This window comes from Taudactylus pleione, unplaced genomic scaffold (assembly GCF_031769625.1).
Source record: "Taudactylus pleione unplaced genomic scaffold, aTauple2 ptg000290l, whole genome shotgun sequence".
In the NCBI taxonomy this organism is placed as follows: domain Eukaryota; kingdom Metazoa; phylum Chordata; class Amphibia; order Anura; family Myobatrachidae; genus Taudactylus; species Taudactylus pleione.
This window is the reverse complement of record NW_028284692.1, coordinates 8,957,362-8,974,412: the sequence shown is the minus strand read 5'-3', so window position 1 is coordinate 8,974,412 and position 17,051 is coordinate 8,957,362. Positions and strand designations below refer to the sequence as shown.

The following is a 17,051-nucleotide window of genomic DNA, read 5'->3' as shown; positions in this document are numbered from 1 at the left end:
CCTACGTGGGCATGACTACTTGCACATTTCGAGAGAGAATGGCCAATCATCGGACATCAATACGACAGGCCCTCTCAAATGGGTCTACAGATAAGCCAGTGGCCCATCATTTTTTTATTGTTGGGGCATCAGCTCACCTCCTTAAGATGTCGCATTATTGATTGGGTACCACCTCTAAAACGGGGTGGGGACCGTGCCCTTATACTAAAAAAGCTCGAAGCAAGATGGATTTTTCGTCTTGGTACTGTATCACCAAATGGTCTCAATGAGGGTAATCCATTGAATATTTTTTTGCGCTAGTTTTCTTGCGCAGTGCTGTCATTGGAATACATTGGTGGTATTTGGCTTATTTTTTACTATATGATTTTTGATCAATACACTCCCATTTTATTTTGAGTTTAGTTTATTTTGTTTACTTTGAGTATGTTGTTATTGTTAATATTATTATCATTTTGTTTATATACATTTTTGTCTCGGGTAGAATATGTAATTTAATGTATGTATATATTTATGTATGGTAATAATTTTGTATTTGTGAGGGTTTATAACAGGTTTGCTCCTATGGTATGGGTCTCTGAATGCCCCCACTAATGAGCGCAGTATGGCTCCATGCACTTTCATCATTTGGTGTATCTGTGGGCTGCTTTGTAGTGGAGTACCCTTTAAGATATATGTTGACGTATTGTATTTACATGTGCTTACATGCTTAAGTCCATAATTACGGGTTGCCATGGCAATGAGTATGGGTGTAACTGTATTTGGACAGCCTTTGGTGCGCCCAGTAGGTGTGGCCATCGACGCTGGAGGCTTTGGGCAGTTGTATGCTGCTGATTTCTAATACACGCGCTGTGCCGGCGGAAGTGACATGTGCGGTCCACGTGGTGGAGCCCGCGTCACTATACCCACGTTGATTCTGACATGCGGTTCATACACAGGAAGTGCTGGTACATGGATGCCGCTCTATACATGTGTGGATAGCACGGGTAAGCGTCGCTTGTTAGCGTTACCTGTGTCTGGTGTGTGGGACACATGTGTATGTGATTTGGCTGATTGATGGGGGTATTTAGGGACCTAGTAGGAGATGCACAGTTTAACTTGGGATCCATAAGGATTTGGTGGATACTGCTGTGTAAGCTGCACTGATGTGTCTCTTGATAATGGTCTGGATGGGACCGAAACGTTGAGGAGTACTATTCGCCTATGGATTATGTGAGAAATAAATTCTGCTTTTTATGTGCAATACTGGTGAGTGCCCCTCATTTTTTTCTATATTTTTGGATTCCCCATGTGGAAGCCATGGGTGACACCCCAGGACATTTTTAAGCAATACTGGTGATGCGAGTGCGGCCGTGCCTTACAAATATATATATATATATATATATATATATATATATATTACACACACAGTAAAGTATCCAGAGACCATTCATGTTTGGGGTTGCTTCTAAGCCAAGGGAGTGGGATCATTCACAATTTTGCCTAAGAACACAGCCATGAATAGAGAATGGTACCATAACATCCTCCAAGAGCAACTTCTCCCAACCATCCAAGAACAGTTTTGTGACGAACAATGCCTTTTCCAGCATGATGGAGCACCTTGCCCTAAGGCAAAAGTGATAACTAAGTGGCTCGGGAACAAAACATCAAAATTTTGGGTCCATGACCAGGAAACTCCCCAGACCTTAATCCCATTGAGAACTTGTGGTCAATCCTCAAGAGGCGGGTGGACAAACAAAAACCCACAAATTCTGACAAACTCCAAGCATTGATTAGGCAAGAATGGGCGGCCATCAGTCAGTATGTGGCCCAGAAGTTGATGGACAGCATGCCAGGGCGAATTGTAGAGGTCTTGAAAAAGAAGGGTCAACACTGCAAACATTGACTCTTTGCATAAACTTAATGTAATTGTCAATAAAATCCTTTGACACTTATGAAATGCTTGTAATTTTACTTCAGTATACCATAGTAACATCTGACATAAAGGTCTAAAAACACTGAAGCAGCAAACTTTGTGAAAACAAATACTTGTGTCATTCTCAAAACTTTTGGCCATGGCTGTACTCTGGAATGCACAACCATATAGATCCAACACTCCGGCACCAATTCTAAACTATATATACACAAATACTAAAATAAATGTAAAAAAATAAATCAGGTAAATACATATCCAAAAGAGGGAACACAGAGAGCTGCTGCTCACCAATCAACAAACTGTGTTTGCATAAGATAGAATGAACATAAACAGAAGGCAGCTCAATTTCATCCCCTCTTTGGATATAAAATCAAGAGTCATTATATATATATATATAAAACACAACACCTTTAATTTATCAAATGCCAATACAATGGTCCAAGAGTAAAAAATGTACCCATAAAAACTTCAAGTCATATAGAAGTTAATTACAGATCTGTTTATGGATCCAGATGATACTGTTCCATAAATATAGTTACCAGTATGAGGTTTCAGGAGGTCAAATCCTCCCTGTCCTGTATAAATAGTTTATAGAATGTAGAACCCGTTGGTAAAGGATGACACTATATAATCCTGGTAAATAGAATTCCCCTATAGTGGCCAGCTGTAATTAATCATGCAAGGCACATTGAACCCTATTTCAAGGTAGTGAAATGATTAGTATGCTGAGTATCAGCCATAGACACCCGGTAATAACTGTAGGGGCCTATGTATCAAGCTTTTGCACACGCATGAGAGCTCTCTGTATGTCACGAAAGATGCTGTGCTTGAGACAGGTCAGACTTGCCACATATGCTGCATGGTTGACCAATCTGAGTTGATTACCCGATGTTTAAGCTGGTGTGCGACGTCTGACAGATATGAGAAGGCAGCAGTGGGTGTCATTATACTCAGGTAAGCTTTGTAAACAATTTTTCGCAGCTGTGTTCCATGCGAAAAAACAGCTGCGATTGCATTAGCATACATCTCTGATCTGGTTATGAACATGACCTTACTCTCAGCACAATGCAGTGTGTTGAAGGTGCTGCAGCGGCACATCTGAGGCAGGGAGACATGCAGTCTGTGTCACGTGGTCTCCGTCCTTTGGAACAAAATGTGCAATTCTTACTTATTGCATTTGGAAGGTGAGTAATTTATAGCTGTACCCTTTTATGCACAAAGTGCCTTATTCAAAGATGTACACGAACCTGATTGTGTGAGATCTGAGAATGCCTAGGATCTATACTGCGCATGTGCAGATCTGCGACCATGGTCACAATGCTACCTAAGCCGCAGCATGATTGACATGCTGCGTCCATTTGTGGGCAGGGAAGGGGCAGCTGTAGCCAGTGCCCCAGAAAATGGGGGCGTTCCGAGCCAGAGGCCAAGTCCTTGGACGCAGCTTCGCTGGCCCCGGCAGAGTGAAAATGCCGGCCGTCCTGAGTAACCTGAGGGTTACTCAGATGACAGAAGTTCATGCAGATGATTTGATGCTGTGTCTTTGGACGCAGCAGCGGATCAGACAAGGTGGCAGGAGGCTTCTATTTACACAAGACAGCCTGCAGCATTAGCATATTTTAGCACAGTCACTGCGTACAAAGATGCAGCGGCTGTAGTTACTGCGTCCTATTTATGGTTACACTGTTACATCTAAATAGACATGTATCATGGGGCATATTGTAAAACATAGACTGACAAATGGAAACCTCTGCAGGATTGTGCTGTAACAGGTCCAGCCTTTCCCCTAACTTTCTGAAGCAGGTGAAAATCTGGTCACACAGAAGTCTCATTAAATTGACAGATTTGCACATGACACTTATCTTACATTAAAACGTCTGCTATGACATTACAGATGGGCGTCTCTTATTAACTGTAGTGCACATGCTGGAGACTTCATTGAATTTAATGTGACTTAAGCTGGGTACACACTTGCCGATGTGTGTACTCAGAGATACGACGCCCAACCACACAAAATAGTAGACTGCCGGTACACACCACACAATGCGGAGATTGACCGCCCGATACGCCTGGACCCGGCTTTATCTACTGTACTGGCATCTGGATCATTCCATCAGTCCTACATGCAGGCCATAGGAACGACACGCAGGAGCCGGCATGGTCACGCATACTGGGTACACATTGGCCGATATGTCTGTCCAATCTGCGGTATCGGGTGACATATCATCTAGTGTGTACCCAGTTTTATTTTCTTTTACTGTTGTTTTTTTAAAAGCAATCTTGTGTCTGAAAACATTTCAGTGATTTCCACCATGATTTACTAAAGCCATATTTCATAGACTCCCCAGTTCTATATAGTTAACTTTGAGAATTTGATTATTGCACAGATTTTGCAATGTTTGGAAAATGGTTTATTCACAGATAACAGATTTGGTGATTAAGTGATCTGAAAAAAAAAATCAATCACTATTAATGATTTAAAGGTTAATTTGCTATTCTACAAAATGATCCTTTAGTAAATGCCCCCCCCCCCTGCTTCCTATGGACTGGAGAGCCAGACAGCCATTCAGAAACACACAGAAAGTACATTCCAAAGGCCTAGGCTTGACTTTTATTCTATTTGTTAGGTTTCAAAAAGTCATTACATTAGATCATAGCTAATAGCCTTAAGGTTACACATATTGTTATAAAAAGTTAAAACTCCAATAAAAATAAACACAAAGCTCTGATGCAATATGCATTAAGTGTTCAACAATAAAACTATTTACAAAACAACAAGTGTAGTCTTTACTCCATAATCACTTTGTGTATCACTGATTTGACAAAATTTCCCATGATGTAAGGACAATAAACAATTCATAACTGCATTTGTTTCCCTTGGAAGTTAGGTCATTTAGTTCTTTGCGCATTGTTATGTAGACAGAGCCCCTTAGGGGATGTTGTCATTATCACTGGCAGCTAATGTAGATTGCACGTTCCATAGCAGCAGACATTATTCTTCATGGTTTCTGTATATGTTATGCTTTCTCTTCACTACTTCTCCATGTCTGAAATGAAGCGAAAAAAAACAAAAAACATTTTAACAGTCTCTTTGTCCTTATTGTAACATTACATGCATTTTGCCATTAATCCGCAGATTACTGGCGGATCAGGCCAATAACTGCATAGTGTGTGGCCGGGACCAATCAGCATTGATTGGAAGGTTGGGTATAACAAATCTTCCGACATGCCTGACTGATCTGATCATTGGTTGGCCACATCTGGAAGTGAAATATCTCAGTGTATGGCCACGATATCTGCTGGTTTCAGACTGTCAAATAAAATCGCCATCGGTCTGACATACATTTTATCTGACAATGTATGCCCAGCAATACTCTGGGGTCAATGCAGAGTTAAACATAAATTGACCAGCACAGCTCCCACATTTTATGCACAATACTAAATGTGTATAGTCGCCAGTAATCAGAATTGTGCACATCTCTGAAGCCAGACCTCCCCTATTGCTACCCTTGGTTTGATACCAGGCATCATCATCAGTGCCCGCTTGCCTTCTATTAGGTGCAAAAATACATCTGAAAACAAGCGCATTACACTTTTGCATAGCCTGCAATTTTGTTGCTATACAGTAAGTGAACACTGCCTACATGGCAATGCCCTGTTACAGCTCAGGTATGTCCATTCAATTGCAAGTGGAGATGAGCCTGCATTGCACTGCTCTCAGTCTTGCTGGCTTTACAAAAACATGCAAGATAATCTATGCAAATGGATTTACAGTCAACTCAGCACCTGGAACCTCTGGCTGTCCATGTTACACAGAATTATATGCTGTATTAAAAAACATTGTTAGACTCTTTAAATATCAATTTCTGTCCACATCTAAAATATTAGCAGCAGTGTAAAGGCTCCCACACACGGTTCAATATTTTACACGATTTGGCCATTTCGATCGACTGGAACAACCAATTGTTTAAAAAGTGCTGTGTGTGGGGATGATCACAAGGCCGATGCGTACTCCCACTATCGCTGATCTCTTGAACCTGCAGAAAGATATCAACCTCTCATGATTCGGCACACATCGTTTCGGGTGTATGCATGATGAACAATGCGATGGATGCTTTGTCGTCACTGATCCTGGAAACTCTCCTCCACTATTTTTAAATGTTCCAGGAGATGCACTGTAAGGTTGTTTGCTGCCAGACGATATATCGTTAACGATCCATTTATATAGTTTGTACAATCGTTCCATGTGTAGGCACAATATTGTGTGTTCAGGAGTTCAAGAGAAATCGCAAACGAGATTGGATAGTTTGCAAATCGTACTGTGTGTAGGCCCTTTAACACCAATTTCATATAGTGACATGGTTACAAATTTGGATAAGACAAGTGCAGTGTAATGGCCCAAAGGGGGTGGGATGATGTGGTTACAATCACCATTTTCCACTGGTGTTTTAGATGGTCATGTGCATTTCTTAACACAACAGGTTGCTCTGAAATCCCTTTAAATGTTGGGAAAATAGAATCTACATTCAGGGGACTTAGAAGAGTTTTGTGTTACAGTTAAACAAGGTCATGAGATTGGTGTAGACTGGATTTGCTGCACGACAGCAGGAAGTAAATAAACACCTAAAACTTGTAGAATAAATAAAAGTCAGTCAGTGACAGAGATAGGGAGGGAGAAGAGGCGCAAAAGGAGAAAATTCCAAGAAGATGCAAAATCCCAATATTAGATTTATTGGTCCTACAGTTACTGTAAAAAATTTTTTTCAGCCTAATGTATTTTGTTACATGGTAAAAGGAGAGTTATGGTAGACTTACCTTTGTTAATTTTTTTTTTTTTTCAAAGTCCTTAAGGTCACAGGGGAGACAATGGGTAATAGGTGGTGGTTAGGAGGACTGGACACCAAAAGTTAAAGCTTTTCTGTCCCAGGATTCTCTAGTCCTCCCCCCCCCTATACCCAGCCCACAGCCTGAGGCAATTCAGTTTTGTCAACAAGCCCAAGGCATGAGCAAGATAGGAGAAAAGGAAGACTGGTACACTGAAGAATCACATTCTCACACAATAATGGAGGAAACCGGTGACCAGGAGAAGAAACCCATAAGAGCCAGGTGCGTCAGGGCAGGCACCCTGTGGACTTCGAAGAGTTAACAAAAGGTAAGTCTACCATAACTCTCCTTTTCTTCTTCAGGGTCCATAGGGCTCCACAGGGCAGATAATGGGGATGTCCCAAAGCATTGTTCAAGGGCAGGGACGCTCCTGAGGTGAGAGGAGAAACCTTTGCCTCTCAGGATGTTTCCTTTGGGCATCGGAATCAGAGACATAAAACCTAAGAAAGATGTGGACACATGATGGCTTTGCATAGTTGTTCCATAGACGCGCCACGGCGGGCTGCCTACGAGGGACCCACAGAGTGAGTAGAATGAGCAAATACTGTATCCGGCACAAGAAGGACAGCCTGCGTGTAAGCCTGTTAAATAGTCAAGCAAATCCATCTGGCCAAAGTCTATTTGTTAGCTGGCCAGCCCTTTTTGTGGAATCCATATAGGACAAAGAGGGAATCTGCTTTCCTGATGGAACCAGTACGGTTCATGTAGATCCTCAGAGCATGGGCCACTAAGGAGGCATCACCTGCCAAGAGGTCTGGTGATTGGAAGGCCGGAACTACAATATCCTCATTAATGTGGAAATGAGAGACCACCTTGGGAAGAAAGCCATGGCGAGTTCGAAGAACAGCCCTGTCTTGATAAAAGATCAGAAATGGAGAGCGACAGGAGAGTGCCCCCAAATCTGACACCCTACGGGCAGACGTGATAGCCAGAATAAAAAGTCTTTGCAGTGAGCCATTTGAAGTCTACTGAGTCCAGAGGTTCAAACGAAGAACCCTGAAGTGCATGGAGAACTACTGACAAATCCCACGGAGCCACAGGAGTGATAAACGGACATTGTATATGGAGAACACCCTGAAGGAAGGTATGAACATCCGGCAGTGGAGCAATTCTGTGCTGCAACCCAACCAGATGGACAGAGCAGAGACATGCACTTTTAAAGAGGCCAGACGGAGTCCGAGATCCAATCCAGTTTGAAGGAAAGCAAGGATCTGAGAAACCCAAAAAAACCTGAGGGTCATAGGTTCTGGTAGCACACCACCGGAAGTATGTATGCCACACCCGGTGATAGATCCAGACGGAGGCCGGCTAACACTCTGAGCATGGTCTGGACCACAGAGCGAGAAAACTCTTTGGACCTTAGGAAGGATATCTAAAGAGCCACGCCGTCAAAGACGGAGAAGCCAGGTCCGGATGTAGACAGGGACCCCGGGACAACAGGTCCGGCCGTTGAGGAAGTTGGAGAGGAGCGTCTATGGAGAGACTTTGAAGATCGGAGTACCAAACTGTGTCTGTGCCAAGCCATAGCTACCAACAGAACCGTGCCCCCTTCTAGCTTGAATTTTCGAAGGACCCGAAGAAGGGAGTCTGGGGCGGAAGAGGTACGCAAAATGGAAGGTCCAATTCACTGACAAGGCATCCACGAAGGCTGCTTCGGGGTCCCTTGTCCTGGACCCTTACACGGGAAGCTTGTGTTTGTGTCGTGAGGCCATGAGGTCCACGTCCGGTAGACCCCATTTGTCCAGCAGGAGCTGAAAGACCTCTGGGTCGTGACAGCTGAGGCAATCCACTTCCCAATTGAGAATCCTTGGGATGAACACAGCGGAGATGGCCAGAAGATGACATTCGGCGCATGTGAGACTCCTGCCATAGCCGCATTACTGCGAGTGCCTCCCTGAAGATTGAGGTAGGCCACCGCCGTGGCGTTGTCGGACTGTACTTGTACTGGCCTGCCCTAAAGAATGTCCTGAGCCAGAGTGAGGGCTCTGTAGATGGCTCGGTGCTCATGGACGTAGATTGGTAGGACCCCCTCGGTGGGAGTCCAACGACCCTGGAAGGAGTGCTGGCCGGTCACTGCACCCCGGCTTGCATCCATGGTGAGGAGCACCCAATCCTGGATCCAGAAGGGACAACCCTTGTTTAGGTGGGACGTCTGTAACCACCAGGAGAGTACCTGAATGCTCAAAATAGAGCCGGCATATGGTGAGCAGAATCTGCCATATGGGGAGTCCCAGCGTGTTCTGCTGTGTGTTGTCCCGCCTGTACACAGCGGGAATGCACGGGTCTGAGACGCGCGTTTCACAAGCTGCTTCCTCAGTCTGAGCATTCAGGTACCGCTCTATTTCTGTTTCAAGGCGCACGTGGTAACCGGCTCACCTGTGTAAGTGATCGGCCCTGCAATACCCCTACGTGCAACTTACCTTGTACAGGTCACAGTGCAGCCATAACTAACTTTCTTCTTATCATAGTACACGACACTGTGCTTCTCACTACTCACCACTACCCTTGTGGCATGTGATTAGCAGCATCATTAGGGTCGATTCTATACTATGGTATTTACCTTGTTTTATGTTTATTATTTCTTTATCCACTTTATGGAATTTTTTTCTTATGGGCACTCTCATTATAGTCTGATCTGAATAGGTTCCTGCACTATTCTATACCAGGTCCCTTTTTCTTATCAGGCCTAACAGCAGATGCTCACTATACTCATTCACACCCTTGGGTGAGCCTGACAGCACGCTCACATGCCATTCACTGTGATACATAATGACAAGCAGCAGCTGCTGTCCTGACGCCGTATAAAGGGAGTAATCTTACTTATATCCTTCCTATACTTCTATTCAATCTATTTCACTGGTACCTGTAAGTATTGTGGATACACAGCAATTGGTGGAATCATATGTGGGTATTCGAGTTATTTATCTGTATATTTTGACAGATTCTTAATCTATTCTGCTTATTTTGTAGATATGAATACTGGGAGTACCCTACAGATACCTGTGTGATATTAATTTTTCTATTTAGAGATTTATCTATAAAATGTATCTATATCTGCTGATGTTTTGACAGGTCACTGAACCTATTCAACTTTAAAATGATCATACCATGACAAACATTTTATTTTTGTTATTGAACATGTTATTGTATATGCTGGCGCATTGATGAAAGAAGTTTTTCTAAACGGTTTTAAAAACTTATTTACTAGTTTGAATACTGTGCTTATTCATACCATTTTATTGGTGATGACACCATGACAACCTTATTATTTTTGGTATTACATTAATCTATACGCTGGCGCATGTATGGATTTGAGACGGTACGTCTAACTACACAGGTTGAATTTTCTACCAGTTTGAACACTGCGCTTGATCATACCATTTTATTGATAACTGATATTTGATACTTAGGTGGGTGTACTCAGAGACTTCACTGGAGGATTACACCAGTAACTTTACTCTCTGATGTCACCCTGCAAATATTTCACTTTGCTTTCTATACCAGTGATATTAATTTTTATCATAGTTTGTTTCGTTTTGTCCTTCATTGTTTATTGTTAAGATTATTTTTCCATTTAGGATCAGTACTGATATATGGCAGATATTTTAATGTATATCTAATAAATGTTATTTATTAACTACTAATTACAATACGAATTAGAGTGACCCCAACCAGAGAATTCTTTTTTCTCCTTTTCTCTGCTACTACCGATTTATATTCTCCAGGGGAGCACCTCCACGCTGTTATTTCTTTACACCCTAATTAATAAGAGGGTCTGATCTTGATAACTGTGGATTTTTTCATGCCATACTTTATTGTGTACACCTATTATATTTCTTTATCCTGTGCTCATTGAACCTCTCCAACTCCCTTTCCTTGGTTTTTGCTAAGCTGCCAAGGTAGCCACAATCTTGTCCAACTCTGGGCCAAACAGGATCTCCCCAGTGTAAGGCAGAAATTCCAAGGCCTTCTTAGAGTCCGTGTCGGCCTTCTACGAATGAATCCTAATGATACAACGGGCTACCACCAAAGTAGCAGATGCCTTGGAAGCTGGGAAACCAGTATCCAAAGCCACTTCTCCTAAATAGGAGGCTGCATCCCTTATGTGCGAGATGTAGGACAGCTGTTCCCGAGAAGCATCAGAAGGAAACGAGCTCTCTAGAGCGTCTGACCAGCTCTCAATGGCTTTGGCCACCCAGGCAGTAGCCATGGCTGGACGAATAATAGCTCCTGTAAGAGATTTAAGGCAATCTTCTATCCATCGACTCCTTTAAGGAGGTCGCCATAGGAATAGGTAAAGTAGAGCTTTTAACTAGACATGTCACGTGGGAATCCACTGCTGGGGGAACTTCCCATTTAGTGCAATCAGCTGCTGGAATAGGATAAAAAGAAACCAGGCATTTTGGCAGCTGGAACTTTTTACTTGGCATATTTCATCCCTCGTTCATGAGTTCAGAAAGCTGATCAGAGTGAAGAAATTCCGCTAAAACCACTTTCTGACGCTTAGAATGGCTCTTTTGCCTTAGAAATGGGCTCTGCATCTTCTATATGAAGAATTTGACAGCCCTCACTAGTGCAGGTACATTCAATTTAGACTGAAGCTCCTCCTCCCCCGAGGGGGACTCAGTGAGAGATCTGAGGGCCCGATTCAGACCCGGACGCTAAGCCGTGATTATCGCCTGTCTGAGCATGCATCACAGTGCACGTGCACGAACCAGTCACTGCGATCGGGAAACGTGCGCTCGTAGCACAAAGACTGAGCGCTAGTTTGAGTGACAGTGCCGTTTGTGGGTGTTAACAGGGGAAAGTGCTTGTGAACGGGGGAGTGTCTGGGCGTCAAAACTGAGTTTTATGGGTATGCATAATTAGCATGGAGGCTTCATTGTACATGTCACTTGGTTGTATTTCAGCCTGCAGTGATTGCAGTGCTTGCGGTGGGGAAGGGTCTACCTCAAGCGCTGCGTGCAGCTACGATGGTTCCGATTAATCATACACTTCCTGGAGATGACGTGTGCCAAATAAGAAAAGTGGGCGTCTTTATACCGGCGTGCGCTCACTCTGCCGTCTCTCTAAGATATAGAGGGCGTCCTTACACCAGACAGTGCGATCGCGGAATTTGCATACCCGGCCCCTTTTGGATGCGAGCGATCGCGGCTTAGCGTCCGGGTCTGAATCGACCCGAGTCTTCTGCCTCCCCAGACGATACCTCAGGATCTGAGAACTATGTGGACTGTGAGGATAATACAGAACGTTTAGTAGTTTTAATGGGCCTCTCACTTCGCAACATTTGTTGAAAAGCTGTAGAGGTAGCCACTCGACTCTGCACTGAGGAAGAGAGCATGTCTACCTATGGAGGAGGCATAGGAGTTACTGGTATCGGTGGTGTACCTATTGTGGCAATCCCATAGGGGGAGCTACCGCAGGGACTGCTAGACAGTCGACAATTTTTGCCAACACCTGTGAAAAGGAAGCCCAGGGGCATTCCTGAGCAGGGGCTGGAGGGTCCGACTGGCCTGGGGCAGTATAACAAGATGCACATAGACCATCTTGAATTAAATCCTCCTGGGTTAATCCTGCTCAACAGGACCCGCAAGAGACCAGCATAGGAGCAGCAGCCTGCTTGTTACCCTTGCCTTTGCTAGACTTAGCTGCAAGGACAGTATAACACACATGGGCACTAGATTCCACTACACAGACCGCAGTGGCTAGTAGGATTGCCCTGGTAATCACACTTACATACTTTAATCCGATCTTTCCACACTTCCAAGGAATTTTATGTAGAAAAATGAAGATGAAAGCAAAATGGATATGTCAGTCATTAACAGAATAAAGAATCACATTAGTGGATTTAAAAGTAGAAACTCCCTTATAAGGGGTTGATTTTCTAAAGCTTTTAAAAGTGACAAATGGTGGTCCTGCCCATAGCAACCAATCAGATTGTAGCTATCCTTTCTCTATTGCATCCTAGACAATAATAGACATAGGGCCTTGTCACGACCAGCCGGCCGATTCTCCAGATACCTCAATCTGAGAATCGCCAACTGTGACTTATGGTTACCTCAGCACGTGCGGTTACACTAACACTGTTCTGCCACCACCAACGAAGTTAACGGGAGTCGTTAGGTTCTCCCCTTAAATCTCAATATGCACACTCACTTACATATAGGTACGTAGCTTTGACCTCACAGGCTCGTGAATTCGACAAGAACACGGAGAATACACTGGATTAAGAATGTTTAATCCGAAAAATATTTCCAAGGTTATTGATTACAGAAAAAGGTAGTACAAATATGGACAATACAAATATATCACAAATAGGTTTCAGAAAGTAAAAGGAATTAAAAATGAAAAAGAACCCAGAGTCTTTACATCTAGACTCAGTCGTGAAGGAGACACAGGAGCATTGGATTCTGGCCAGTCGTCAGCACTCTCCTTGGGCACAAGAACACTTATCACTGAGGGAGATGCATAGTTATATCCTCACAGCTGCACTAGCCCCCACCTTTGGGTTTTTCACTCTTTCACTGCTGTACACTGGGCATTAAGAAATCGGCCACACCCTTCCATATTGTCTATAGGAAGTAGGGGGTCTTGAAACAGTGTGAAGGGGTCTTTAGAAACCAATAAGCAGGTAACATACCCTACATTCCTGTCATCTCCCTCCTAAAGGATTTTATATCCCATGACCTGGCTTGACGAGGTCTGACCATCTGCATTAAGGATGTATCTCTCCCCAAACTTTATGGCCTGTAGAGATAAGAGATGGTTATCTAGATGCCTGGTTCCAGGAAGACAAATCTCCTCCAAGCTTTGTATTCCTACAGGTTAAATACAGGACACTGCCTAGAATCCATGTTGATACACACATTTATATATATATATTTACATGACATCATTCCTGGCGATTATTCTCGGGAATAAACGCCACAGGCCTCATTTACGAACGAGTTTTATCAGCAAAATGAGTGATAATGATAAATGGTGCTCCAGCCAATCAGCTCCCAACTGTCAACTGTTAGAAAAATGACAGTTGGGAGCTGATTGGCTGGAGCACCATTTATCATACTCGTTAGTAAATGGGGGCCATAATCTGTTTGGTTGCTAAGGCCAGCTACTCTTCTTGTCTGTTTTAGAAGCTTTAGTAAATCTAGAGTGGCCTAGTAACATGTCTAGTAATTGGAGGTTAATATACTTTACAAATACATTAAAGTTATCTTTGTGCAGTAAAAATATTTTTGTCTTTGGTGTTAGCTATTATGAACATAGTGACAAAGAAAGGATGAAACAACGGCTTGCTAGTACTTACACTACACTACACTACACTGCAGTGGAGTGAATGATAAGACATAACACGTAATGGAGGACTACTTGACAAGGACGTGAGAGAGAATGTTTTACACTTGTACGGTATAAAACTCGTTCAAAGAAAGAAGCCTCGGGTCGTTCTAACAGACTCCTAGTTGGGATGGTAATATAATAAAATAATAATAAACTAGTCTAGATCAAGTGCCTTATTGTTATGATTAGTAGTAGGAAAAGGCATAATGCCCACATTTCCTACTACACCCAGTTTTGACTAACAAGTCTGCCTCATAAATTGGCCAGACAGCAGGAGTATACCCTGCACCAGCCGCTGGCCAGCCTGGTACCTCTACTGAGGAATCTTCACAGTTACAATATAGCTGCGCATAGCTTTATAGGTTAATGCAGGGACCACATTCATCTGCTCATGCATTTTACACAATGTAACAGAAACTTGGGAGAAATCTGGTGTAAACTTTTCTATGCACAGGGCTGGAGAAGGGAGTGCCACCTAACGTCACACTAGGACCGCCACTCTCATTCTGTCATTAAGTTCTAAGTACTGCTAGGCGAGGGCACATCATGGCTGCCTTTATACAATAAAATATAAAAACAATGTGTAACTATGATTTATTTGTAACTTAAAATTACAAATGAAAATTATGCATAGATTAACAACTAGACTTTTTATTTTATTTTATCCGTTTACAAACCAATGTTTACCCAACCTTTTTGGTGGCAGCTTTAACAAGGCTAATGCAGCCTTTTAACCTGCCACAAGCTCTGCAGCTGGGATACCTGTCTGGGAGTAAGCTATAAGTAATAATGCCTTCCTAATCAGGCCACACTAAGATTCAGATCCAGATATGCCTGAAGTCCCATTGCATGAGTATCAGCAAAAAAGACACATCATGTGAGACTATCACGGGACCTCACGCTTCACTGGCTCAGCCCCCAAGTACTGATCAGCTATACGCTAATCACTTTAATGCTCATTTAAAGTAAATAAAAAATACAGAACCATGCTACTATGCTGCACATATATTACATGCTGTAAGTGCAGACACTGGGCCCGATTCATTACGGATCGCTACTGCAATCGCAGCTACAATTACGCACGCAGTCTCAATGCGAAAATATGCTAACGATTGCAATCGCAATGCCAATGCAGCCTAACATAAGGACGCCCACTTACCTTACACACATCCGTAATACTTTGCAAATCTGCAAAACCATTGAGTACAACCGAAGCCTCACACACACTTGCACAAGACCTGACATTACTCAGGAATTGCTAACCTCATCGCACACAGTGAAAGCCCAAGCTGCGTATGGCATTGCAATGGCTAATTTATACACGTGCCTGTAATGGCGTTTATACACACTGACACGCCTGCGTTTCGCCGATCACTTCCTGTCAATCACTCTGCAATGGGTCTGCGTAGACACTGTGATCGCAGTTTAGCCTTCACGCACTGCGATCCATACACATGCGCAGAACGCAGCAATCGGCCCATTGCGTGCATAATCATAATGCGATTGATAATGAATCAGGTCCACAGTTATTATTTACTTATTTGATTTCTACTGGCTCGCTAACCATTATTTACTTTGTCTTTTTTTTTTCTTTCTTTAAATTAGGTTTCCGATTGTTTAGGATGATCTGAATAATCCCACCAGGTCACAATTTTAGGATACCTGCGGTATTAATTACCTACTTTAAAAAAAAGGATGAAATGAATCTGTTTATGACTGAAATACTAAAAACATGTGCTGCTGCGTTGAGAACACGGGGACAATCCCTGTACCCATCTGTGGCCAAACACGTTATAAGATATTAAAATATCAGAATGTGTTCTCCACCGCAAAGTAGATTTTAAGATATCCAGCCCTGTGTAATAGCAGAGATGCAATGGAGCTTTTCTAATAACGATTTATCCAAACCAAAGTGTCAGAGAGGTATCTTGGAGAAAAGTGGTTACCTACTTCGTGAGCTCCATAATAGGTATTGCCCCTTACTCGTTGCTGTTCTAGCTCTTCCGGCATAGATAAGGCATTAGCAGCATTATGGAGCAATGGTTGGGTGATTCCTTCTTCATACTGATCCCCTGCTGCAGGAATAACAACACAGTTTATATTTTCTACTGTCATCTCCTGTATTTGTATTTCAAGTCAAGCTACTTTCAATATTTTAAAGAGAATTTTAAAGAGAATGTACCATTAAAAATTAAAACTGCACTATAAAGGTCACAAGGTACCTTTAGTGTTATTGTAGTGTGTCTGCAGCAGGCCATTTCATGTAACATTATTTTAAATATTGCTACAATAGTTCTATATTCTTTTGTGTATTTTATTTATCTTTTCTTGAATCTGACATGTTTGTAAATTATATTAAATTTATTGCATATATTATTCAAGGTATCTTTTCTTCTGTTGGAACAAGCGCTCCCCTGCTTTTTTCTTAGTTGTATATGCCTAGTAGTTTGCAGCTGCTTCCTCCAGTAATAACTGGCTAGATTACACAGCTCACCTATTTTTCTTTTATTTAATGGATACAACAAATGTCTTAATAAAATGTGCTAATGCACAAGGGAAAGCACACTTTTTGTTGTTATTTTATCACAAATTATATTACCCATGAGCATTCGAGTCACAAAATGTGGAGAAGCTGCCTTGACAGGCCCTAAGGTGGGTACACAGACAATAAAACGCCCGATTCGGTGGGCCGACATATCATCCACATCGGCAAATGTGTACCCACTATGAGCGACCATACGCACTCCCGCGGGTCGTCCATCACATCAACAGATCAAGCCCTCCATCTGTCAATGTGATGAATGACCCCATGCTTGTGAATGCGGCTGGTAAACAACATATCGTGCAGTGTCCAACGACCGCACGATATGTCGTTTATCACATCGTGCTTCGGCCGAGTACACACATCATGTAATGTGTA

The 17,051-nt window shown here is 42.8% G+C and overlaps 1 protein-coding gene across 6 annotated transcripts in view; it reads right to left on the bottom strand.

Annotated features, from left to right (window-relative positions):
• Positions 1-4,493: 4,493 nt before the first annotated feature.
• SLC26A11 (solute carrier family 26 member 11) overlaps positions 4,494-17,051 on the bottom strand; it is a 47,036-nt gene continuing 34,478 nt past the window's right edge. For 3 of the 6 annotated variants that reach the window (XM_088482654.1, XM_088482653.1, XM_088482655.1), the window contains exons 17-19: positions 16,082-16,206; positions 13,434-13,540; positions 4,494-4,956 (exon numbers count right to left, since the gene is read on the bottom strand). In XM_088482654.1, coding sequence (XP_088338780.1) covers positions 13,457-13,540; positions 16,082-16,206 — 209 coding nt within the window. In that variant the 3' untranslated portion in view covers positions 4,494-4,956; positions 13,434-13,456. Of the gene's footprint in view, positions 4,957-13,433; positions 13,541-16,077; positions 16,207-17,051 lie in introns of those variants that run through there. The other 3 variants (XM_088482659.1, XM_088482658.1, XM_088482656.1) reach the window with 3 other exon arrangements.